Raw genomic sequence first — 24,147 nt, 5'->3', positions numbered from 1 at the left:
CGCTGCACCGTTGTATCTATTTTCGGTATACTCACTGGCATGGGCAGGAATTATTTTATTTCTCATTATTTTTGTTCGCGTCGACGTAACGTATGTCCCTATATGTCTGTCCCGGTTTCTTCGTCTCTCTTCAGCTACGGTCTCCAACAGATCGACTGCGATGTTCCGATGACAGCTGAGTTGTTTGCAATATCAGCCAATAGAGTCTTGGGTGTAATGATGTTCACTCAATAGTTTTAAAGTTCTTGTTACTGCCGTATTTAAGAGCCCGTTCATTAATACGTGTTTCACTAAATAGAAAAATTTAACAGTCTGGTTTTGTTGTGTAGGGTGAAACAGGCAGTTAAATGCAATCAGTCGGATTGAGGATTATATAACACAGGCAGAACAGATACTCGCTTGTTAAGCTATCTTTTTTAAAGTTGAGATAAGAACATCGGCTACGCTTAAAGTGCGCTATCTTTTTTAAAGTTGAGATGACTAGTCTTCGAATGATGTGTAATTCTCGGGTACCTAGCATCGTCCTCTCGATGGTCACAGTACTACGCCGAAATGGTGAAGCCCATAAGAACATTGCCTGCGCTTAAAGTGCGCTATGATGAAAATTAAGCACTCGTGTCAATTTTTTATTTGGTATGTGAATAATACTTGTGCAGAAAATTGTGGAAAAGTTTGTTTTTATTAAACTCCTGCTCAGTTCACCGCTATATTCTGCCCCTCTAAGCCTTCGTCCATCCGTGCTGTTTACACTGAGATCTTCAAGAAGCATTAATTCGTCCAAAAAATATACCAAGGCTGGTTAGTGTATCTTATCATCTAGTCAGTGTTTTTATGTGTTAGCGTTCACGTTAAAATTTGTGCCTCGTTCACACAATTCGACTTCAATGTTGCATCGCTTCGTAGATTAGTGTATCAGTCGTCCTTCCGTCCATGCAATCAATCGATACATTCATCAAACCTTCTCTTGTCGCCGGCATTCTCGCAGGACCGGCGGGCGTTCACGGTACGTGCGCTGGACAAGTTCGCGCTTATGGACGCGCCGGACGACAGTCGGATCGGCCTGGTGGCGGTCGGCCAGGTCGAGGCCCGAGTGCGTTTCCCGCTCACGGCCATGAACAGCTCGAACGCGCGCGCCAAACTGGGCCAGCGACTGCCGGCTCCTAACCCAAAGTTCAACTCTTCCATCGAGGACGGCCTCTCCAAAGCACTACAGGTAGGGCCAGAAATTTTCAAACCATGTGAGACCATTTATTTTTTCACTTCGTAACTCTTCTCGCAGCATTTCCACAAATTAAATCGAGCATAATGTATTAACCAGTCTTGTAATAATGACTCGCAAGAGACTGTGCCAGGCGAATTACGGAAATTTCTGGAGCTACCATTAATGTAATCAAAAATTAAGTGTGTTCGTGATGTCGATTATCTGTGTTTTGGAGCAATGAACAAAGAAAATGACGTTTTTAAAAACTTTTTAGTATATGAATCCTCAGGGTGCTTGAATGAAAACACAATACTTTACATGCGCCGAATGACAGTATTAAGAGCTCTAAGAAGGTTTGGGTGTTCCGCGACCGCAACTTCGCGCAGTGCTCAAAAGCCTCGTGCATGTATTACAGCGCAGGACTTGAATTCTTCCATCTTGACGGTGTTTCGTGCCAGTGTTTGCGCGCGACAAGATGAAACCTGCTCTCTTAAATAGCTTGATTTAAAGCTTCTTGGGAAACGTCTGGGACGAGCGATAACGCGAGAGTATAGCATCCTTGGCGCTGTGTATAACATCCTGATTAGCATGCGAAAGCGAGCTGCCGGCTCTTATCGTCGCGCATAATACCGCGCCTAATGTGTTCAAAAAGAAGCCGATGTTCGAGCCCATACCGACTAGTACCTAAGAAGCGAGAAATGGTTTATTTTTGCGCAGTGTGTCCATAATTATGCATTCTCCCGAATTTTCCATCGTGCGTACTTACTAATTCAGATGCTGAACGAAGACCGCGAGCTTCCTTACCCGAGCTCCAACGGCTCTGCCGCCGCCGGCGGAGTGATCCTGTTGCTTAGCAACGGAGACTTGGAGGCTGACGTGTCCGAACGCCTCCAGGAGTCGCTGAGATCGTCCCAGGCAAGTACCGACACCAGAGTATACTTACTATGGTACATCGGTGTCCCGCAGTGGTCAATTAACGTGTAGCAACTCTCGAATCGATACGGGCCACTTTCTTTTCTTCTCATAGCAGATATGCTAAATGCAATGTTGCCCAAAACAAAGTAGCGGAGCTCTATATGAGGGAACTGTGAGGACTGCAGGACAGGCGCTAATGGTGTGGGTGGAATCTATAAGGCTTTTTGCAAGAACAGAACAAAAAAAAAACTTTCTTTCGTGCTTCGTTTTCAGCTGCAAATGCATGGTCAGCTATTTTGTCTTGGGTAACGTTGTTAGGTGGGAAAGCGCACTTGCAAAATTTCGTACGCAGACGTTAAGATTGCGAAAATTCCTGCTGAATACTGAGATTCTTCGATGTAGCTGTAGTTGCGAACACCTGCCTTGACGGCAAGGGGGAAAAGAATCTATACCCAAGTACCCACGCAGCTGTGCGCGAGAAAAATGTACAGAAGAGTACGAAAGTGCAGGGCGTACTGCTGACAGTGTTGCGACCGCGAGATCTTCCGCAGCGCATACATTTTACAGAAACGATTAGTGACACGCCATCAGCTTGATATTACTGTTAGGATTGTGCTGGATTAGTATGGATTTGATTTCAGTTTGTAGCGCCTCGCGTGACCTGCGTCGGCCGCGTGGCGAACAAGATTCGGCCGGACGCTGACACCTACGCTCCTCCAGCTTCCCTCAATAACGTGGTCGCGGTCACCCCTTCCCGACGACCTACACAAGCACTTCCTTTTAGGACCTGGAAGTTCTTGACGGCAAAATTTCGTCGATAAGATATCGTTAGCCAATCGAGATGGCTCCTGACTGCGCTAGCAACGACGACACTAGCGGAGAGGAGAACGCACAAGTGCATGTAGCGAAATAAGTGTTCGCTCGTTTGTCGACCACTGTCCTCGCTCACGTTTTCCGTGGCCTGCAGGTGCGCCTTCAGAGCCTGGTGTACCCCAGCTCGGAGACGCCCAGCGCTCACCTGGACGCCCTCGTAGAGTACACGGGAGGCCGTACGTGGCACGTGCACGAGTCCACCGTAGGCGACGACCAGCGTGGCAGCGTGGCCACGCAGGCAGAGTTGTACGAGGCCTTCTACTCTCTCCTGCTGCGAGGCTACTCCTGGGATGAGACCGACAACTACGTCATGGTGAGAGCTTCTCGCTATAATTTAGGGAGAAGGAGGGGGAGGGGCTAAAAATAACAATCGGACGCTATCTTTCAACTTAATAATAGGGGAAATATAAAACTTTTCGCATAAAAATTGCGAAATTCGTTGTTGTTTTTTCGGGAGTAATAAGCGTAATAATTTATTCGATCCTCTTTTTAGTCGGTTGGTAGCAATTACAGTTGTCTTTTAGGCTGGTAAGAGGAGGATAATTGGGAGTTCTATAGAAAATATTCCGGAATTCCACGTTTCTTTGGTAATTGCCTGTCAGCCGCCTCTTGCCTACGCGCAAACTAGGGCAGAGGAGTCCCGTGGGCTCAGTGTTTCCAGAAATAGGGGAAAAATCGCGTAAAATTGGTTTTTATCCCAAAACGAACGGCCCTAACCATGTATAGACTTTTTTGTTTTTTGGCGCGACGGTTTTCCCAGCTCGCCACTGGGGCAGCATGAAGTGCACCTCCTATTTAGTCTTTCACTTTGACCCCTCGACAAATCGGTGGTAGCAGAGGGAGTGTCGTTATGATTTTGTATCTATCGATGCGTCGCTCTTTATATAGGTACATAAAAGGTTAAGCGAGCCATAAAAAGTACTGAATTACCTGTGTATCTGCTGCATTCTTTCAAGGTGTTACAAAGTCACTGTGCGGGAGGAAATCAGTGTTTTCAGCACCGCTTACGCCATTGCTAGTGTAATCGCTTTCAGAAAGGAATAAAGGAAGGCAGCTTCCCGGTTTACACTCACTGTGTTGCAATCGCCGTCGCCTACTCACCCTCCTCATGCGGCGCAGGTGGACAAGCGGGAGTTCGGCGAGTCCGAGCAGGCGTCCGGCCCACTGGTGCTCAACTTCGACATCGACCACAGCCTGGCCCGGCAGCTGCTCGTCATGGTTGTGGGCTACGACTTCAGCAAGACATCGCTGCCCTCGGTGCCCCAGGAGGGACTCGAGCTGATCGCTCCGCCCGGCTCGCCGCAGCAGAGCTACCGCTACAGCGACTACGTGTTCAACTTCGACAACGAGATCTGGAGCTACACGTTCCGCATCAACGACCCGCCGGTACGTCAGTTTCTTTGCATACTCCTGTATATTTATTGCGAGAACATAGATACTTCACTTTCAAGAAAGAAAAAAACAAAAACAAAAAACATCACAATAGTTAAACGCGGTAAAACTAAGTCTGATGAGTGATAGCTGTGATTTGTGGTTTTACTACAGTCGATCGCGGATATGTTGAATTATTGCTTGCATCGAGCTCTCAGAAATTCGATGCAAGAGTACAGGAGTGGTGTTCGTGCTTATCGAATTCCCGATCAGTGGAATATTCGTTATATATACATAGAGGGGGCCGGGCTTTGTCAAGCCGCACTTATGCGGCTTTTACTCGTCGCCCCCTTTTCTCCTTGAGAGAACAAATAAAATTTTTATTTATTTATTTTTATTTATTTTTATTTATTTATTTATTTATTTATTTATTTATTTATTTATTTATTTATTTATTTATTTATTTATTTATTTATTTATGTCGAACTGCGCACTGGGGGCCCTGCAAGGTGAGTTTCTTCGAATGGCGCCTCTACAATAATTTTTGTAGCGCGGAGCCGGGTTGGCTGCGCAACCTTTATCACCTCCTGACAGCGCTAACGCTGTGAAACCGCTTGATTAAGTGAACATCGAGTCCCAATTGAAAGTGGCCTTCTGTCTGGAGCGCTTGCTTTCAACGCGACAATGCTGTCATGCGGGAAAGCCAGAGTTTGGTTCACAGTCTGTTGTGCGGTAAATCCAGCCATGCTGACCAAAGGTTTGGGGCGGTCCTCGCGTGGCCTGCTTCGCTGCTGAAAGAGATGGAAAAAGCAACTGTACCTATATATGTCATTATAGCGTTTATAGTGCGTCAGTAACAGAAATACACCTCTTATGGTTAGCTGTGGCGTACATGCGCCCCGCGTCGCTGACACTAGGTGCGAGGAGAGTTGTGCTTCGATGCTTCAATCTGACTCTACAAAATTTTAGAGCGCGCGCACTCGCGTACAATCCTAGCGAAAAAACCGTATGAGTCACAATAACGTCATAAAGATTTCTCATACTAAACTCATACAAATATCATAAACCTCATATTTCTCATACGTTGAATGATATTTGTATGAGATGATATGAGATTTGTACGAGTTTAGTATGAGAACTCTGTATGAGGTTATTGTGACTCATAGGTATTTTTCACTAGGGAAGTGGCGGCACGTGGGGGTGCGCTTCTCTTTTTGGTGCTTGTCGCAAGACGACGCTGGGCGCGTGGGTGCGCATACATTTCTCACGCTGGTCGCCGGTTGACTGCCACTACGCCGACGTGCAGCACATGGCTGCAGGAAGCGTGCCGCTAGCTTGGGTACACCGTAGTAACGCTTCTGTGTTAGATAGAAGCTCACCTCTTGGAATCTCCTTTATATCAAATTACCGATATATCGAGTCATTTCGCGATCCCCTTCGAGTTCAATATATCCGGAATCAACAGTAATAACATGTGTTCAGATGATGTCACCGCGCCCTTTTCACGTTATCTCTGACGCTATTGGCAATAGTCACCTTTCAAGGTCAAAGGCCAAGTGGTCAGTTAGTCATGCCCCAGCTTACCATAGCATAACACACTAGTTGAGACTTGTCGCTGGACGGGCAAAGACTCAGTTTGACATTGGCTCCGATTCAAGGTCACCCGGACGGAATCAAGCGGTTCCCAGGTTTGTTGCTGGAGGGATAGAGTTGTCGCTCTAAAAGCTGGGCTTCACAGGGGACAAAACACCTGAGCCGTGAAGGCGGCAACGTCCGTGTCGGATACGTGAACCGATGTGTTTCTGTCTGCCGGCGAGAGAAGAGGGAGCTCATTAAGGAGGTCCCATATGCGCGGCCAACCGGAGACAACGTTCCCGATAATTTTTCTGTTGTTTTCACTTTGTTAACCTCGCCCAGCTGTCTCCGCGCGCGAGTACCTAAAGCAGGATCAAAATGCTTAAATGGCAAGCTTTTATATTTAGGCTCCTGAGTTTATGTTCAGTAACGCTGCTGATGGCAGGATTGTCTACACCAAGTCGAAAGGAGCTGCTACCTTAGGTTCTGTGCACCTCAGTTTAGGACCAAGTACAGAACATGATCGCATCATTGGAGCTCTTCAAATAGAGATCGAGCAGTTGCAATGCAAGAAAAATAGAGAAGAATGGCAACTTGTTTAAGACAAATCTTCCTTTAAAGATCATCACCGATTGAGAATTATCCAACGCGATGTTACCGCTAGCCACACGTTATGGTCCTTATTCAAGTTTAAGAGCTAATAGTGGACATGAAGGAAACGTTTTCTTGCGTCTCTGCACTGCGTAGGGCTTGTATGTGCGAGGGTCTGCTGCTCTGTCAGGCTGCACCTTATCAAAAGCAGTTGGACTTCGAGCGTTCGGTTATACAGGCAAGTATAGATGTCGTCTCTCTAGTTCCGTAATGGAAGTAGGCAGTGTATACTGTACGTATACGGCTAGTATGGCTGGCTGCGGATATCTTGGAAACCAGACGCCTTCATTTTTCACCTCCGGTAGCGACCTCTTTACGCTTTGCGCAGGGGGTGGGCACGCTAGTATTGACCTCGCTCCCGCACCGGAATCGCTTTCGAAGTCGCGATAAATCAACGTGACACCGTTCTCTGGCTGCAACATCTCGTCCGAGAGCGGTTCAATTGCTTCCGACGGACGTTATCCGCCGGAAATGACGCAAAGAAGGAAGCCGGCGAGAATGAAAAGTCGCGTTAAAACAACGAACGGCGTCAGTCCGGCTAAGCTTGAAGCAACTAGGCTGTCGTGCGGCTGAAGCCGCGAGCTTACTACTGGCCGGATACGTTCCAAAGCTGAGTAAGAGGTTTTCCTTAACTTCATGCGGCTGCTGGTTCACTTGCGAGTTTCGCTTTGACAAGGTTATCGCTTTCAGAATCAGAAGGGAGGACAGGGCGAGGGAGATGGGGGGGCGTGCGTCATTCTCACTCCATATCACATTGTGTTTGTCTGGATTAGTTTTCATTGTTTATTCCACCCTCAGTGGGGCGAGCGGAAGGGCAGAACTTACCAACGCAGAGCGCGTAACGCCACCATGACATTATCAGCATGACTTGAGCATACTCTGGCGCACTGAAATCGGTGGGCGCTTTTGAGAAGGTGCTAAATGGAGTCACCTGATTCATGCTAATATGAAGTGGGAGCTGATGCTGCTACCATCGCTGTCACTGCTCTCGCACTGTGGGGGGCCCTAAAGTCTGGAGGTCCTTTTTTATCTTGCACTTAACGAGTGCTTAATGTATGATGTACCTCCTCGTCACTACCCGCATTTTGTTTTTTGTCTTTTTGCTTTTTCCTGATGTGTTTTGGTGAAATTTGTTTTGGGCTTTGTAACCGGATATAACAAGAGTATAATACTTCTAGAGAAGGGAGAAGAAAGGAGAGAGGCGGGAGGCGGGAGGTGGTTGCGTCGTCGTCGCTAGCAAGGGTGTCACAGGATGTAAACATGAGCGGCCAGTGGCTCCAGAGGAGAAGCATTCACGTGTGTGACGCATGTGGATGTTTTGGCTCGATTCTCGCTGCGGCCTTTTTTGCACGCGGCAAAAGAGAGATCGGCGAGAATACCGTTGAGTGTTGGGGGACGCGCATTATGTATGCGATTAGCGGGCAATTGACTACGTGCGAAATAGTGGCGGAGATTTAAATGTGCGCGTTGCCGCTTATAGCTGCGCGCTGAGACCGCTGTCACAGAGGTAAGACAGCAGGAGTTCAATTGAGGGCGCGCTTAACTTTATAGGACGAGCAGTTCCGATGTACTGGCCCATGGGAGGCCTACCTTGCGATCGCCCTCGTGTAGGGCAGAACGTTGCTGCGTGTACTCGAGTGTCTCTGCGTCCCCGCACAAGGCAGTGGTGAAGGAGAGAGAGAAGAAAGGGAAAGGGGGAGGAGCACAGCAGCAGGTTTCCCAGCGGAAGCGAGAGGAACTAGCATTTACGTCTAAGCCGCCGCTGACGGAGCAGTTACAACACAATTAGAAAGCGAACTTTGAAAGCCAGTTTGAAAATAAAACTACAAGCATACTGTTGTGCATACTGGTGTCATAACATTACATGATCGCCTATCATTATTTGTCTTGTTTGTTTTCGGCGTAGTTATTTATTCGTCCTCTCTAGCTGCATTCTACCAGTTGACGTCGTAACAACGAGGACAAAGAAAAAAAAAAGAAAAACCCTCCCTTTAGACGATTCACTCCCTGCCTAGGATGATTTGCGGGTTGTTGTCCGAGATAGTGAATGAGGAACGGTAACCTGATCAGACTAAACGCTTCGATCGAAACACGAGATATATACACCAGACACAAAAAAAGATACACGCAAGAGATGCCGAGGTAGTTATTAACCTGTTCTCGTGATCTAGACGTATAACCGCGCTGGGCGCCTCGTAATCCAGTAATCCCTGCACCGCACCGGGGCACAGACGCGGTTAGTTTATCACACACGCTCTCGAACTCGCTCCTCGCTCGTTGTATCGTAGCGACCCCTGGCTCTCTTTCCATCTCCACTCACTTTTTCCCCTTCCCTTGACGTTGTGAAAAGTTAGCCACTCTTCTACAGCAGCAAAGCGTTTCTCCCCGTAGCTTCGCGCTCAGACATGCGTCACCTACCCCTGCAAGCGCCTCCGCCTCGAGCCCAATACAGCAGCAGGAGGAGCAGCAGCAGCAGCCCTGGTGCCCGAAGACACAGTTCAGAGCTGCCTCCTCTCCGAGGCTCAAGCCCGGAGCCATGGCGTCCGCATCAGCTGCTGTGCGGCGTCGCGAACGCTCCAGAGACTCTCACTTGAGCTCCCCACAGGGCTTTGTGCTGCTTCAGCCGCGGCGTCCCATATTCCGCACCATTTTTTACGCTCTCCCCGGCCGCCTCACGTTCTAAGGCCGAGCACTGCACGCCCACCACACGCGCTGCGCCCGCCAGCAGCGTGGCGGCTTGAGATTTTCGGCTATTTTTCAGACTTCTTTCCGCCTCCAGGACGCCTTCCTCTCCCAACCCTTGCTTGCTTCCTTCCGTGCGGTCGGCGTTAGTCGCCTGCGTTGCGTGCAGTCACTTCCGTTTTCCGCTCTCTCTCTCTCTCTCTCTCTCTCTCTCTCTCTCTCTCTCTCTCTCTCTCTCTCTCGATATTCTTTGGTACAGCTTCCTTTTCCTTCAGCTTTGCTCGCAGCGATTTCTGTTCCTTTTTGAGATTCATGGTTTCGCTTTTGTGTGAGAAAAAAAATCAATAAAAAGCGGTGACGAAGAATGCTTGTGGATTCTCGTTCGAAAGCCGCCGCGGTTTGCGCGCGCGACGTTATTTATTCGAAGCCAAACCGCGTTTGTCGTCTAGGAAAGGAAAAGGAAAATCCAGAAGAGGCTTCTTCACGCGACGCGTGCTCGAGTATCGAAAAGGGACTGCTCTGGCGCGCGTTCCTTCGGAGCCTCGCGTTCGTTTCGCCAGTGAGGCGTCCAGGATTTCGATTCCTGTTTACTGGCTTCTTGTTGTTGTTAGTAACCATTTATTATCGCAGCTCACCTGGATCTAAGAGCGCGGGAGAGATGAATTTATGTCGTATAAAAAAGAAATGAGGCCTAGAGAGAGTGATAAATTGGCAGCCGAATTGAGCGGATAAGTGATTCAACGAGGCAGGCGTGTGAAGCTAGTGGCCTAATGCGGGGAAGGAGGGTTATTGAGCGTCTTTACGGGTTGCGCATACCTGGCTTTCAAAGCACGTGATAAGATATTTCGTATAGCTGACGTTAACATTTCGGAGAAATTGAATATCCGAAGAGAAGAATATAGGCTGTACGCGACAGCCGATCGAAGTGCACAAGTTTTTCTTGTGTGAAGCGGTAGACTGATGACAGTTAGTGAGTATTCCGTAAATTGATGCTGTCTTCCATCACAGGTTTTTATACGTTATTTGGCTAGTACGTCTCGTAGCACTGTTTTCATATTTTCATTTATTTTTAATTTCTACGCAGGTTGTCAGGTGTGTTTCCAGGTGACTTTGTGTTGCAGAGACGCTTATCTGTGGCCTTATCAGTACTGTACGCTGTTTAGATTAGTGTCAACCCGTATCAGCCAGTGCTTATCTTCATCTCTGCTTATCGTGTGGCACTGTGAGCGGTCTCCGCCACTTATGCAACGGCGAAAGCGTTGGATCTTTACGCTGTAAGATGGATTACTTGACTCCGCTTCCGGCTAGCAGCATAGCGTACTAGAGAGTATTTCGTGGTTTTAATCGGCACCGGTCGAGTTATTGATCCATGTTAGCCAGTTCCTGCGTTGCACATTGTGATCATGTGTCGTCATGGCAACAGTAGGCCGCTATTTATTCCTATGTCACTGCGGTTTATTAGCGCCACAGTGCCAGCTGTACGCGATAGAGCTCGGTGCAAACTTCTATTTCGATCTTCAGTGTGACAATTAGCGAGAATCATGAATATTTATCTTGAAGACGCGGTGGCGCAGTGGTTAGGGCGCACGACTGCTGTACCTAAAGATGCGGGATCGAATCGCGGCCGTGGCGGCATATTTTAGGTAGAGGCGAAATGCAAGGCGCCTGTGTTGTGCTATGTCAGCGCGCGGAACCCCAGGCGGTGGGAATTTCCAGAACCCTCCACTACGGCGTCTCTCATAGCCTGAGTCCCTTTGGCATGTTAAACACCACAAAACCAAGCTATTTACGTTGAAAGTGGTTTAAAAAAAAAGGTTTGCAGTGTCGTTTGTCTAACAAATTTCAAGGAGCTAGATTACATTCGTGGAATAGCCGCTAAACTGCTCATGAAAGCAGCAGCTCGCGCCGAAGGAGCTAGCTGAAACGCACCTCCACAGTTTAAGCATTTAATTGTTGATCTGTGTTGTCGTATCGCTCCCTATTCACCTGCCTTAAAATAGTTCAAGGGAATAATCGAACGCGCCGCACCAGCCGGAACAAACCGAATCGGCTGCATTTGATTTATTCTGCATTAGTAAGGCGGTGTTCTGCACGTCTTCTCCGCCCCTGCTATGCAGAATTATTTAATTTTTTTCAGTGGTATCTCTAAACCATTTAGCCACGACTGTGGGGTGATGAGTTTTCTGCAAAAAAAGAAGAAAAAAGTAGGTTTAATGATTCCGAGAGATGAGCTGCGCTCCAGACGGGACCGCAAAACCGTATAGCAGCTAGGACAGGCGCACCACCAAGCCGGGAGTAAAGGCTATAGAAGCCAAACTGCTTATCCGGCCGAACTTTTTTTTCATATGCAATGAAGACTGCAACTCGCTTAGTGAACATGGTAGCGACGTGTCATTTGTAAAGTATAGCCGCGCATGACTGGGCCGCCTTTAAGCGGCGTTCAGGACATTCTAGATAACTTTCCTGAGCAGTCCCAAACGTTTTAGAGTAGGACGCAAGCGATTTCGATCAATCGCAAACTCTCCAGTTGCATCCAGCTAACCTAGACAAGACTCCGTGTGGCTTACAGATAATGCTGAGGCCGTGTGCTGGCGCTGGTAGACAGAGAACACTTTTTGAAATTGTAACGCACGAGGCCGACCAAAACAATGCAGCATCTCGTAGAACCTGAGCACCTTGTTTCAAATTTTTTTTTTTTTTTTTTTTTTTTGTGACGAAGTTTGCATCGGTCAGTTCTCATAGCGTAAGCCGTAAGCAGTGCGTCTCCGAGAATAATGCGCTATATAGATAACACATAAGCCTCCTGCAAAGCGCGGCTCGTAATGATAGCCAGCGCCGTACTTACAATGTGCTATATTCTGCCTGCTAGAGCAATGCCTAGAAAGTCTGCTCTCAAGAACGCTAAACCATATGTGTACGTCCATAACTACGTAACAGCAAACAAGTTACGCACTACGCAGTGTAGCCTTATCGCAAAACTAGAGCGAGGCTTTCCTGTCTGCCCCTGATATCGAGTATTTTTCTTTCGGCATTTCAAGATCGCTCTTCCTTACTGTTTACCGATCGTTTTTCACTACGATATATCCATCGATTCCCCGCATACTGTTCGCCGTAATTTATATGCGCGACCTAATATCGGTATTGTAGACATTGCTTTCAAAACATTCAGCGAGCTGATTTTTCTTCGAGACTTGTACAAGCCTGTCGTCTATTAGGCCAAGTCATTAGCTTAGTGCAAATAGCGTTTCATTCATTATTTCATCATTTTCGGGTCAATTTCTCAATGTATAAACGTCGCAATCTCGCTACTGGCCTTCGTTATCCTGCCCCAGTGTTTGACTACGCTCAGTGTTCGATTTTTGGCCTTTAGTGTCTATGTTCTACTTTTGATGCGCGAAGCTCAGATTAATGTTAGACGGCTCCTTTCGCCGAAAAAAACGCGCTCGTTTCAATCTGCGGAATATAGAGCCGGCATACTATGAAAACCAAATCTGCCGCCAGGCGCAAACACTCCCGACAATGCGATAGAAAATCCCCAGAAGGCCTCCACCTTCTTCTCGATACTTCACCGTCCCTACAGCATTACTCCTTTGTACAGCCCTGTATTATCTTCTGTTCCTTTTTCTTCCTGCGAGTAATAGGATTTTTTTTTTTCTTTTTACTACTTCTGCGTTAGGTGCACTCTTAATTATGAGTGCGGCTATTTGTTAGGATGAAATGACTAGTAACCACGGTGCTAGTAACGAAGACAAGTGCACTTTATTCGTTCCTCTTGGTTTTGTTGCGAGTTCGTCTACTGCTGTTGTGTCGCTATAGTTCGATCGACACGCGTTTCAGCGCACCCTTTGACCCAGGAGAGAAAGGAAGAAGCAACGAAAGAGTACCGAAATTCCTATCTGCGCGCAGACACGCTGTGTTTCTGCTCCGCCGTCAAGAGCATCGTGTGTGCGTGGCTGAGCAGGTTGCATCGTGTTGCGCGCACACTGCGTGTCCTCACAACCTTCACTGCACGTCTCTTTTGGCTGCGTACAGCGTTGTTGCCTTGTCGACAAGGAACACGGCGAAATGGGGTGGAGGGAAGTAAAAAAAAAAAAAAAACAGACGCACTGACTTGTACACTAACAGCCAACTTTCGCTTTATTATGTATTACTGCCCTGGCCTTATTATAAGCGGAACGCGAGATATCGATTTCCAATGGATGGCTCTGTGTGTACGCGGGCACAACAGCATACATCTGTACCTGCGCACATGTACAGATGTGTTTTATACACGCTTCCTGCGCTTATATATATATATATATATATATATATATATATATATTAATCTTTAATTTCCCCCCATCGGAAAGGAAACAGCTCCATGCAGTCCTCGTTCGCTTTGTTTCTGCTTCTTATTTTCATCTTTCCTTCGTTTCCTCATTATTATTTTTTTTTTTTTTTCCCCTTTCGATCTCGTTGTCGGTGCTCCTGGCTGTATTTGGCAGTCTCGTCGTTTCTTTCGCTTCTCTTCTCTCCCCGGTGTGGCGGTGCAACTGTCGTCCCGGTACTACTCCTTCCATCCTGTACTTCCTGTACTCTCGACTTCGCATTCTCTGCCGCCTTCTCGACGGCGTGTTGTGGCGCAGCGCCCTTCTCCACGCTGCGTTTGTTCTCTGACGTGACTCGGAATCCCTCGCTTCCGACAACTGCCGGTCGTGTAACGAACGGGCCCCCGGCTCATTACCCCGCCTATAGATTCGGCTTGGACGCCCGTCGCGCAGAGGGAAGGGAGGAAACGGGAGAAAAAGGAGAAAAGGGCAGGTCTTGGATCGTGAGGCACGTGGGGATCAGGCGCGACACATCGAACGGTTCTAGCAGCAAGGAATCAAGTAAAGTTACTCTTGGAGCTTGATGTCGATGCCGGCGGCATGCTGTTTGCTATATGACGACCGGGAGCAGCCTCGGGGCCCTTTGAGCCGCTCGACACGTCCCCGCCATGTGCGCTGTTCGGGAAAGCAGTGAGACCGACTTCCTGGACGAGACTCGCGCTCAAACTCTCGATGGCTGCCGCCGTTCGCGGCAATTGTTTTGCTAGTGCTGTAGCGCCTACTTTGCCGTACTAGCGTGCGCGGCTAGTGTATTTGCAGGTGCTGGAAAAAGGTGAGGAAAATGAGTCTTCGAAGAACAAAAGATTAAGAACGGGAACCTTTCTGTCGTTCTTTAATGGATGTTGCAAAAAAATCTCTGTCAGTTATAGGAAGATTTAGGCGAAGGTGGCCAGTGTCTCGGGAAACGCGATGCTGCCACGCATCTCGTGGTACATGCAGACAATACGCGTACACGTATCGTCACGCCCTCCAGCATTGACCCCCTCTAGCTGAAGCAGGGTTCAGGCAGAAAAAGAGGGCGAGTTGATATAAACACTGCACCGTAACTGCGCCTGAAGTTGATTTCAGTTCTTTATGCAGTCAGCCCCCCACCCCCCTCCCTTTTTTTTTTTTTTGCTTGTTCCGTTTTCTTGTCATTTCCTGTTTCATAATTCACGTCTCTAAATTTTTGGCTTTGCATTGCAGCCTTAGCCAGTTACTATTTTTTTTTTTTTTCAGGAGTTATCTGCTCATTTTAATCTTCTCTGAACTGTCGGCTTCACATCTAATTAGACCTTGGCCTCGGCCTTTATTTTTTTTTTTCTTTGCTTCCGTGCGTTTTTTCTGCACTGCTATCAACTCGGGTATAAGCTTATTCGCCATGCGCTGATACGTAAGTGCGTTAGTGCAATGTTATTTGCATTTCCACTGTCTACTAAACTCGTTTAAGGGTCCTTGCGCATTACTGCATTAATACTCTCATCTCGCCAACCTTACATTCACGTGCGCGGTAGCGCCGATGCTAATTTATTATATTAACAATTATTCTCCTGCACACACGCAGTTGAACTATGTGGCCCAAGATGGACCCCGTACCTGCTACCTACTGTCCGTAGGCAGCAGACGTTGTGTATTCTTCTATAATAAAACTTTCTATTACATTCTCTACCCGCAACATTTCATTCCTTCCACCTCCCTTTTTTCTCTAGAAGCTCTCCTTCCATCACTTACTGCACATTTTAAATGCCTTAAATTTGGTGGCATTATCTGTGTCGTGGTTGTCGGGAAAGTTTCCCTAATTGGCCCTCTCCCAGGCGCCCTTAACGCTGTATCGTATCCTTCCTTAAGATTCTTCGTTTTTGTCCTCTTCCCGCCTCTCCTTGCCGTCCGCGGTCCAACTGAAGCGATGAGGAAAAGAGCCGTAACTCTAGAGAGAGAGCCCGAGCCGTATGACTCCATCGACCCGCCCAATCAATTTTTATCCCGACGGAATTGGCCATCGCTCTCTTTACCTCTCTTATACTCTCTATTTATTTTACGACGCGAAAATAAGAGGAAAATAAAAAAAGAGATAGGCAGCGTCGTCGAGAAGCAGGCCGGGCGTTTTGTGTGTACAACGCTCGGTTCGCTTTCTCTAGCACTGTCCCAGTGCGGCGCGCGCAAGCTCTCCAGCCGTGCGGTGACCTTTTACCAGACCTTGCCCCCTTCCGTCTGTCCGCTTTCTCTTTTTTCCTTTTTTTTTCTCTCTCTCTTTTATCTCTGCGCGCGTCGCTCTTTCCCTCTCTTTCTTTTCTTATAGTGGGCGCCGGATACAGGCGTATTAAAGGGTGCCGCGTCCCGCCACTTCTCGGGCTTCTTGTCAGAACTGCCGGCGGCTCACTGCTGCTCCCTTCTTGACGGTTTCTCGAAGAGAAGGAAGTGTTCGTTACTCCGAGAGTAGTAGTCGAAGCGGGACAAGGTTTCCTTTTTCCGCGGACCGGATACTTTGTTATGGCTCTTCCCCCTCCGCGATGTTCGGGACTCCATGCGCCGTATCTCGACATCCCTTTCTTGCCTTCTTCGTCCTCTAGCTCTCTCTCTCTCTCTCTCTCTCTCTCTCTCTCTCTCTCTCTCTCTCTCTCTCTCTCTCTCTCTCTCTCTCTCTCTCTCTCTCTCTCTCTCTCTCTCTCTCTCTCTCCGGTTGAGTCTTGACTCCGTCCGTCGTGTCGAGATTGATAAGCAGGGATGCGATGGTCTTATACACTGCCGGCTCATTGAAACAGATGTGGGAGCCGTTGTGTTCGACCCGGAGCAATATATAAGAAAGGGAAATGCATGACATCAAGAGAGCTTCCACCTTCTTCGTTTGATTTCCGTTTCTTCCGAATTGTTTCCCTTCGATCCAAATTTCGTGTTTTCTTGCAACAGAGAGAATATCTTTGTAGTTTCGCGCCGATTTCAAAGAGTAACCAGAATGGGCTGTCAGGTTTGCTTGAGCCGAAACAGGGCTTTGAAAGGCAGCATAGAGTATCTTGGATAGTATAACAGTGAAACCATTCATTCATTCATTCATATCTCGAGTTTTCTGCGGCGACCGAAGCTAGCACAGTACAGGCCTGGTTAAAAATCAGTAGGAGAAGCGTTTTTTTCTGCACTGGACATAACAGGGATGATGATGGTTTTGATGGGGGTGATGATGATGATGATTATATTCCGCCCCCGCAGGTTGGTATGTGGGAGCTTCGGGCAGAGCCGACTAGGAAGACGGACCAGCCGGTGATAGGGCTGGTATACGCCAGGCCGGCTGCCAAGGAGACGCCCATCCTGCTCGACGTCTGGATCAGCGGTCGCTCCTCCGCGGTGAGTTTTCGTACTGTCGCCTCAGAACGTCTGAGTTCAGACGAATAACAAGGCTTCTTTCGATGGCGTTTCCAATTTGGTTTTCGATGACAGTGGCGGCAAAAATAATAATGATTGCATTTTATGCAGGTGAACGCCTCTGACAGGTTCATCGTGTACGCCGAGCTGAAGAAGGGCTCTCATCCGGTGGCCAAGGCCATGGTGACGGCCCTGATCCGGCACCCGGACACGGATAGCATCACCCGCCTCCACCTCATCGACAACGGAGCTGGGGGTGCGTGGTCGCTGTTGCTGCTCGGCAGGCACCCTCTTTGTGGCACTTTTGTTCCACCGAGTCCCCTCTTCCTCGCTTGCTGGGCGGACTGAAGTATTCGAGCAAAAGATGGAAATGATATTTCTAGCAAATATGTTAGCATTTTTTTTTTCAACCGACAACAAAGTATATTAGTCGCCATCTCCTCGAGACACTTCTCTGCTCAGAAGCCATCTACTGTTTTTATTTTCCGTTTTTGCAGAGGCTAAGTGGGTGGCCTGTCGCTCCTTCCTACCGGAGCGCTTGGCACAAATGCGTAAAAACTAGTTAGCTGACGTATTAGATTTCAGCGCTTGGTAAAGAACTCCAGTTGAATTCATTTGACACAGAGCTCCTTTCTACTGCTTACCGAGAAGCTTACCGTAAATTCCGAGCAAGTGCCCCCACAGGTGCAAGGGTTCTCCTCTCAATGTTAATTTCGCATTTCCTCGCCCATCCAATTTTTAGTGCCGCTCCTGATAAAATAAACCCCCCCCCCCTCCCCTTACTTCATCACTTCGTCGGTAATTTAAACCTGCGTGGAGGGGGGCGCTTGCCCAAATTTCATAGTAAATATAGATGCACCGCAAAAAAAAAAATCGTTTTTGTGAAAGTGGAATTGCTTTTGGTGGGCCTTTTATTGGATGCATACGGAATTATGATGTTGTCTCAGCTTGTTCACGGCATGTCTTAGGTACTATATATTCTAGTGGGGTTTTTCCACGTCACGATCACCGCAGGAATTTTAAACGCATTGTGCTAATTGTCATCTACTGGCCACGGGTGTCCAATAGCTTTCCTCGCTCTCTGCGCAGATCCGGACATAACGCAGAACGATGGCGTCTACAGCCGCTACTTCACCGACTTCACGAGCACTGGACGATACGACCTCACTGTGGTGGCGAACGACAACGACGTCTCTGCTGTCGTCATCGGGGCCTCGAGCGGAGAGTACGAGAGCAGGTTCCCCGAAGGAGCAGGTGGGCACTGTTGTTATGCACAACACTGGAAAACACACGCACTGCATTATCAATCACAATCATGAGTGGGAAAGCTTTCGTTGGTTGGTGGGCATCCCCCCGCCCCCCTCCGAAAAAAAAAATGGCCCTACCTGAACTGCTTGTGGCACAACGGACTTAAAGCAATTTCATATGAGTAATCATGGCACGACGTAGGTAAAACAAAATTGCGTATAAAAAGAATGAAAAGCGAAAGGTGATCTACTATAGCATTAGCTTCCAGGAGAGGGCCTGACTCTGTGGCTTTCATTGAATTCTTAGACGTGCAAATATAATTCGGTTGAAAAACAAAAAATAAAAGCAGTGCAGCAAAGGAAAATTAAGGGTTGCTACAGCGTGTTGCACAATTAGAGGCGCGTTGTAGAATGCTTCTCCCAGCTAAACTGTGAAATCCTCGCAGTTCAAATTTTGCACAGAAATGGCATTTTGTCGCTAGTATTTTTTAATACCAAATTTGTTTGGAGTACTTGCTTGATTCGATCAAAAGAAGTCAGATGTTCCCATCTTATGCGGCGGCGGCGACGCCAGACGAGCCGCTGCCCCAGCGATGGTACTGGTGGCGCCACCTCATGCTGCTTACAGCAACTCTGTAGCAGGAAAAGAGGGGGCGAACGTTTTGGCAGAAGGTTTAAGTTGTTGTAAGCAGCATGAGGTGGCGCCACCAATACCATCGCTGGGCAGCGGTTCGTTTGGCGTCGTCGCCGCCGCATAAGATGGGAACATCTGACTTCTTTTGATCGAATCAGGCAAGTACCCCAAACAAATTTGGTATTAAAAAATACTAGCAACAAAATATGATTTCTGTGCAAAATATGAACTGCGAGGATGCCGCGGTTTAGCTGGGAGAAGCATTCTACATCGCGCCTCTAATTGTGCAACACCCTATATATGTGGCATTACATAGGTGGCAATGTGTTAATGTTTGGCGTGTTTCATCTCGGCTACTCATTCAATGACTTGTCGAGAAACAAATTAGTCAAAGCACTGTGCCACTTGAACGCTACGACACTTTCACGATATGTACCACTTAAACATTGCACAGCGCTGTACGCTACCGCATAACCCATTCTGTATAAGCACGCAGCTATTGTGACAGCGGCCACCAAACATTTTTGACCTATCCAGTTTTGTTAGAGCACAGCGTTTCTACTGGACACATAGGTTCAAATGCGATATCGAGTGATCTGTTGACGCACACAGCAAAACATGCCGTTAAAGATATTCAGCTTCGTGGCCTGCTGGCGCGAAATAAAGAGTGAAATAAAAAGGAAACAATGCCTAAATTCCAAGTTGTGGTTTACCGCAGCCTCGTCGATGTTTAATGAGGTACTTACATATTCAGAATCTTGCCAGTAATTTTCATTTCTGTCCTGCATTTCGATGCACAGAGTCGGGAGAACTTTTCCGCGATGATCCCGTGCTAAGCAGCGCGACATTCCTGGTCATTCGCAGAGTACCCGTCGTGCTGCGGCAGCCGCGTGTCGGACAGCTACTCTCAGAAGACGAGTCGCTTCACGCGCATCAACCACTACGGCTCGTTCTTCGTGACCGTGCCCAAGGCGGACCGGGACGTGTTGCCGCCGTCCCGCATCACTGACCTGCGCGTTGTGGCGACCGACAATCGCAGGATGGCCGTGACGTTCAACTGGACAGCGCCGGGCGATGACTTTGACGAAGGACAAGGTCAGAGTTCATTGGCTGCATCAGTGTCCGTTTATCGAAACTTTAGCTCGCGATCTGAGGCTTCCTGATAGCCCTCGTTAATTTTGCTTTGTTTTCTATGCCTTACGCTCGTCGATGTGTTGTCTGACTCCTGTCTGGTCTTTTCTCTTCTGGTGCAGCGAGTCGCTACGAGCTGAAGAGCTTCAAGGACAGGCTCAACGCTGTGCGCCGCTTTGCGAGTCACGGCCAGCTGGTTGGCCAGTGGGACGTCGACGGACCCTACTACGAGCCTCCCAAACCCTTCGGCGTCACGCAGACCGCCACCGTGCGGCTCAAGAACAGCCAGCAGGCGTCCCCACCGCTCTACTTCGCAATCCGTGCTGTCGACGACCAGGGAAACGCAGGTCCCGTCTCAAACGTGGTCGAAGTGGTCATTATCCCGCCTCCCACGACCACGTCAACCTCGACGCAGCCTTCGTCATCGTGGGGCAGCGGCGCGGCTGGGGGCGCTGGCGCCCACGGTCAGCCCAGCGGCTCCCGCAGCACCAGAGACAAACTCAACGCCGCGCAGCTGGCTCTCATCATTGCCGTGCCCTTGGCAGTGCTTCTGGTCGGCATCATCGTCATCATCCTTCTCATGGCCCGGCGCCGCAAGGCCCCGCCGCCCAAGAAGTCTACGGATAATGGCAACGCCTCTCAGCCTCCGCCGCTGCCAGCCAAGATCGCGCGCGATGACATCACGTCGCCGCCGCCGCAGACGACCCCCATAGTGGACGAAGACATCAAGCAGACGACGCCCACGGGCCGTCTGGATGCGGGGGCCATCAGTCCTGTCAACTCGTGGCCTGCCAGCGTGCTGCTCGACCACTACAACAAGGTGCAGCAGGCCAAGCAGAGGCACGAGCCGCCGCCCATCATGATGGTCGAGGACGGCGTCTCGCTCAACTCATCCACGCCGTCGCTCTACTCCAAGAGCGACTACGGCGGGGTGCCGGCGCCCACTAGGCTCGCCAAGCACCGCCCCGGACAGGACGGAATTGCCGTGCCGCCGCCACTGCCCCCGCAAGTGCCCAGCTACAACGCGGTCTACACTTCGTCGCAGCACTCGCTCGACAAGACCGGAGGAGTGACGCGCAATATCACCCAGGTCTAGCGCGCTCGCCCGCTGTGAGGAGAGGACGGATGAGGAAGAGGAGCGGACTGCCTCGCTTCAGAAAGGACTCGTCAAGGTACATGTGCGCCAAACCCAATCACCAATTGTCAAGCAAACACGGAACGATGAATCTCAGAAGCTGCAAACACCGTACTCGCTTGGCGGGTTTCGTGACGCGTGCGAATGAACGTGGAATTTCTCTCCGAACCATGGGGGAGCAGTGAAGGCGCGCTTTCGTGAGTTCCATCTTCCGACGGGTAGCATGAGGCGATCGCTGTCTGCTCCTTTCGACGCATCTCTCTCATCCTGAGAGCAGAGCGCCTTGCTCGCTCTCGGTTCACCGTGAGACGGACTGTCAGTGTGATAAGCTGTGTTCTCTCGCTGTTTTACTGTTTTGTTTGCCCGTTTTGTTTTATTGGAGCGTCGATTGTGTCTTATCTGCATGTCGTGCATCTGACTGCTCTTGGACCCAAAGCGGACTCGATCAAAAAGAACCAAACTCTGCGTGTGCTTCGCGCGTGCGTGCGTGTGTGCGACGAAGGGAATACAGTCCTATTCCCGTTTCGAGGAGCGACCAGCAATTTGGCCCCCACTTCCCATTGAAGAGTGGAGCAAGGACATGATGGGAGGGGGCCAGATTGGACTCCGTCTACGAACCAATCAGCGATCTGCTTTTGCGAACACCGGGTCATTGTTCTAGGAATTCGCTAGTCACACGTAGCCTTTGCTAATGCGGCTAGTCAAGATTAGCCTATACCGTATAAGACAGAAAGAGAGAGTAAGGCAGTCCTATCTAGAGTCGCTAACCCATATGGTGTCCGATCCTTGACCCTACATAGAGATTACAGCATGCATTGCTTGGTGTTCGAGCTGATTTTCTTGAGCTTTTTAGGCCGAGGCCGATGGTCCACGGAAAAAACCCATAACACACAAGCTTTCAACCTCTACCAACGCTTCGAGAATGAATTGCTCTAGTCAGCAGCAAACAGTAGCAAATATGATAATCTTCGCACTGTCTTACGCTCCCGTATACGGTCACAGTTGGCATTAATCGTTGTAGTACGGTTCTTTTTCTGTCCCGTGTTGATTTTATATTTTCTCGTCACGCAGCACAACTCAGCCCTTTGTGGACACTAGTAGTCTCATTTGCTTTTAAACTTTTCAATTCACCAGATGTCGGGAAAGCGGTCGCAACGTGCCGTCCCATTTTTTAAACGCACCGAGAACGACGCGGACATTGAGTGACAAGGTGTCGTGTAACAGTCTGTAGGCGCCCACCGCGTGCGCTCTGTAGGGATGCTTACCTGCGTTTGCAAGTATTTGTATACCACGCAGCGTGTTCCTTGCTGTATGGAATTTATTCTTTTCTTCCCTTTCCGGAGCACAGAATGAGCGAGTGAGTTCTTCCTTTCTTCCTGTCACCGCTGTCCCGATCCGCGCCCCCTTTTCCCCCCGTGTACATTTGTATGTAAAGATGCGAGTTTACGGGCAATTTTCTCGTGCAGTCATCGCCGCGTCTGTCACTTCATGAATTAAGGGGGCAAGCATTTCACGCCTCGGAACATTTCTTTCTTTTCAATTACCAAACCCATCGCTCTTCATCTGCAATTTATCATTTCCTTCATTCTTTCCCCGCGTAATATGATGAACGATACTCCGCAAGTCTTTCGACTTTCACTCGCTTTATCGCGACTCTGTAAGAAGATGTGAAATGAATTAAGGTATACGTTCTATTTCGTCGAACGAATTAGCATCGCGCCTTCACCAAAGAGCACCCATTACAAGCATGTCAATGGCATCGCTTGTCTCGAACAACATACGCGCATCCTTTTTTTTTTTTTTCCTTTTGTCTATGTACAAAGTCTCTAAAAAGAAAGTGCGAGAATTTTATGACGCAATGTATGGTGTGCAATATTTCGTGACTGCATGTGTCCGTTGTTTTACTATCGTTTCAACGTGCTTGCCTTCGAGAACAATGTGGTCGTCGTCGCCTGATGCACCCCGGGAGTATACTGTTGCCTGCTTTTAAACACAAAGCTCCGAATAACGCGGCTGTTAAGATACCTCGCGCAATCATGTATTTACATTTTCTTTCTCTCTTTTTACCCGATGTGCGTGCAATGCATTCTTTCGCGTCTCGCGGGCTTCTCAGGACTTTAAAGCTCTGTAACATATTAAACCGTAAGGGCATGAGTCCCTTTCGTGTATAACCTATACCAAAGACAACCCATGTTGCCGCATTAACAACAAAAAAAAAAAAAAAGACAGCTTGTGTCACGAGCTGCGTTATTCATGTATACGAGAAGTCAATATATGCATCCCCATTGCATACTGAATCGGTGTTGACCTTCCCAAATCATACACTGCGTGTATCATCGCTTGCATGGGATGCAGGATTAAGGACAGTGGAGTGCCTGACGAAAGTTGCGAAACGCTTACACATCAGCCGGGGCATCGTTAGCTAATGAGTTCAAACAAGAAAGGGCGTAGTATACGTTGCGCCGTTGCAGTGTCACGGCCAGCGGCTGGGGTGTCGAACGAGAGAAAAGACGCGCCTTGTACATAGAGCGAACTTGCATGTCCCAACTTTGTGTGCGTCTGCGTGCGTGTGTATGTGCGTGTGTTGTGTGTGAAAAAAAAATGAAAGAAAAAGATCCATTTCTGCCGCGGAGTCTGGAAAAAAATAAAAAAAACAGCGGCAACTCGTTTTACGTACTTCACGCATACGACATCACGCGTGCACGGCCTGTACACACACTTTTACAGAAAAATAAAAAGATATGTTTATTTATGATGACAATAGCGAGTCCGGTGTTTTCCCTTCTGGCGTGCGCAATCGTGAAGGCATAACCGGAGCAACCGCTGGTACTGCGCGGGTAAGGGCTGTGCTAAAGCAATGAATGAACGATCACGACAGTTCCCTAGCGTGCTTTCCCTGTCTTTCTATTTCTGTAAAGATCAAATCAGCTTCACATTCAAGCGGCTCATAAGTTGCTGTTGTTTTTTGTTGTTGTTGTTGTTGTTTGTTTTTTTTTTTCGGGAATGCGGGTAAATGGTGCTGCGACACG

At 48.6% G+C, this 24,147-nt stretch overlaps 1 protein-coding gene across 1 annotated transcript in view; it reads left to right on the top strand.

Moving 5' to 3' along the window:
* LOC146207616 (calcium-activated chloride channel regulator 2-like) overlaps positions 1–24,006 on the top strand; it is a 451,425-nt gene extending 427,419 nt beyond the window's left edge. Inside the window, exons 9-17 of the mRNA XM_084589185.1 lie at positions 986–1,213; positions 1,976–2,116; positions 3,084–3,302; positions 4,109–4,375; positions 16,819–16,953; positions 17,083–17,227; positions 18,061–18,225; positions 19,717–19,947; positions 20,106–24,006. Of these exons, the coding sequence (XP_084445311.1) occupies positions 986–1,213; positions 1,976–2,116; positions 3,084–3,302; positions 4,109–4,375; positions 16,819–16,953; positions 17,083–17,227; positions 18,061–18,225; positions 19,717–19,947; positions 20,106–21,079 (2,505 nt within the window). The 3' untranslated portion in view covers positions 21,080–24,006. The remainder of the gene's footprint in view (positions 1–985; positions 1,214–1,975; positions 2,117–3,083; positions 3,303–4,108; positions 4,376–16,818; positions 16,954–17,082; positions 17,228–18,060; positions 18,226–19,716; positions 19,948–20,105) is intronic.
* Positions 24,007–24,147: the final 141 nt, after the last annotated feature.

The sequence above is a fragment of the Amblyomma maculatum genome, chromosome 1 (genome assembly GCF_055883805.1).
Source record: "Amblyomma maculatum isolate TAMU_Amacu chromosome 1, ASM5588380v1, whole genome shotgun sequence".
Lineage (NCBI taxonomy): Eukaryota > Metazoa > Arthropoda > Arachnida > Ixodida > Ixodidae > Amblyomma > Amblyomma maculatum.
The sequence above is the reverse complement of the archived record's forward strand: the minus strand, read 5'-3'. Positions and strand labels throughout refer to the sequence as shown.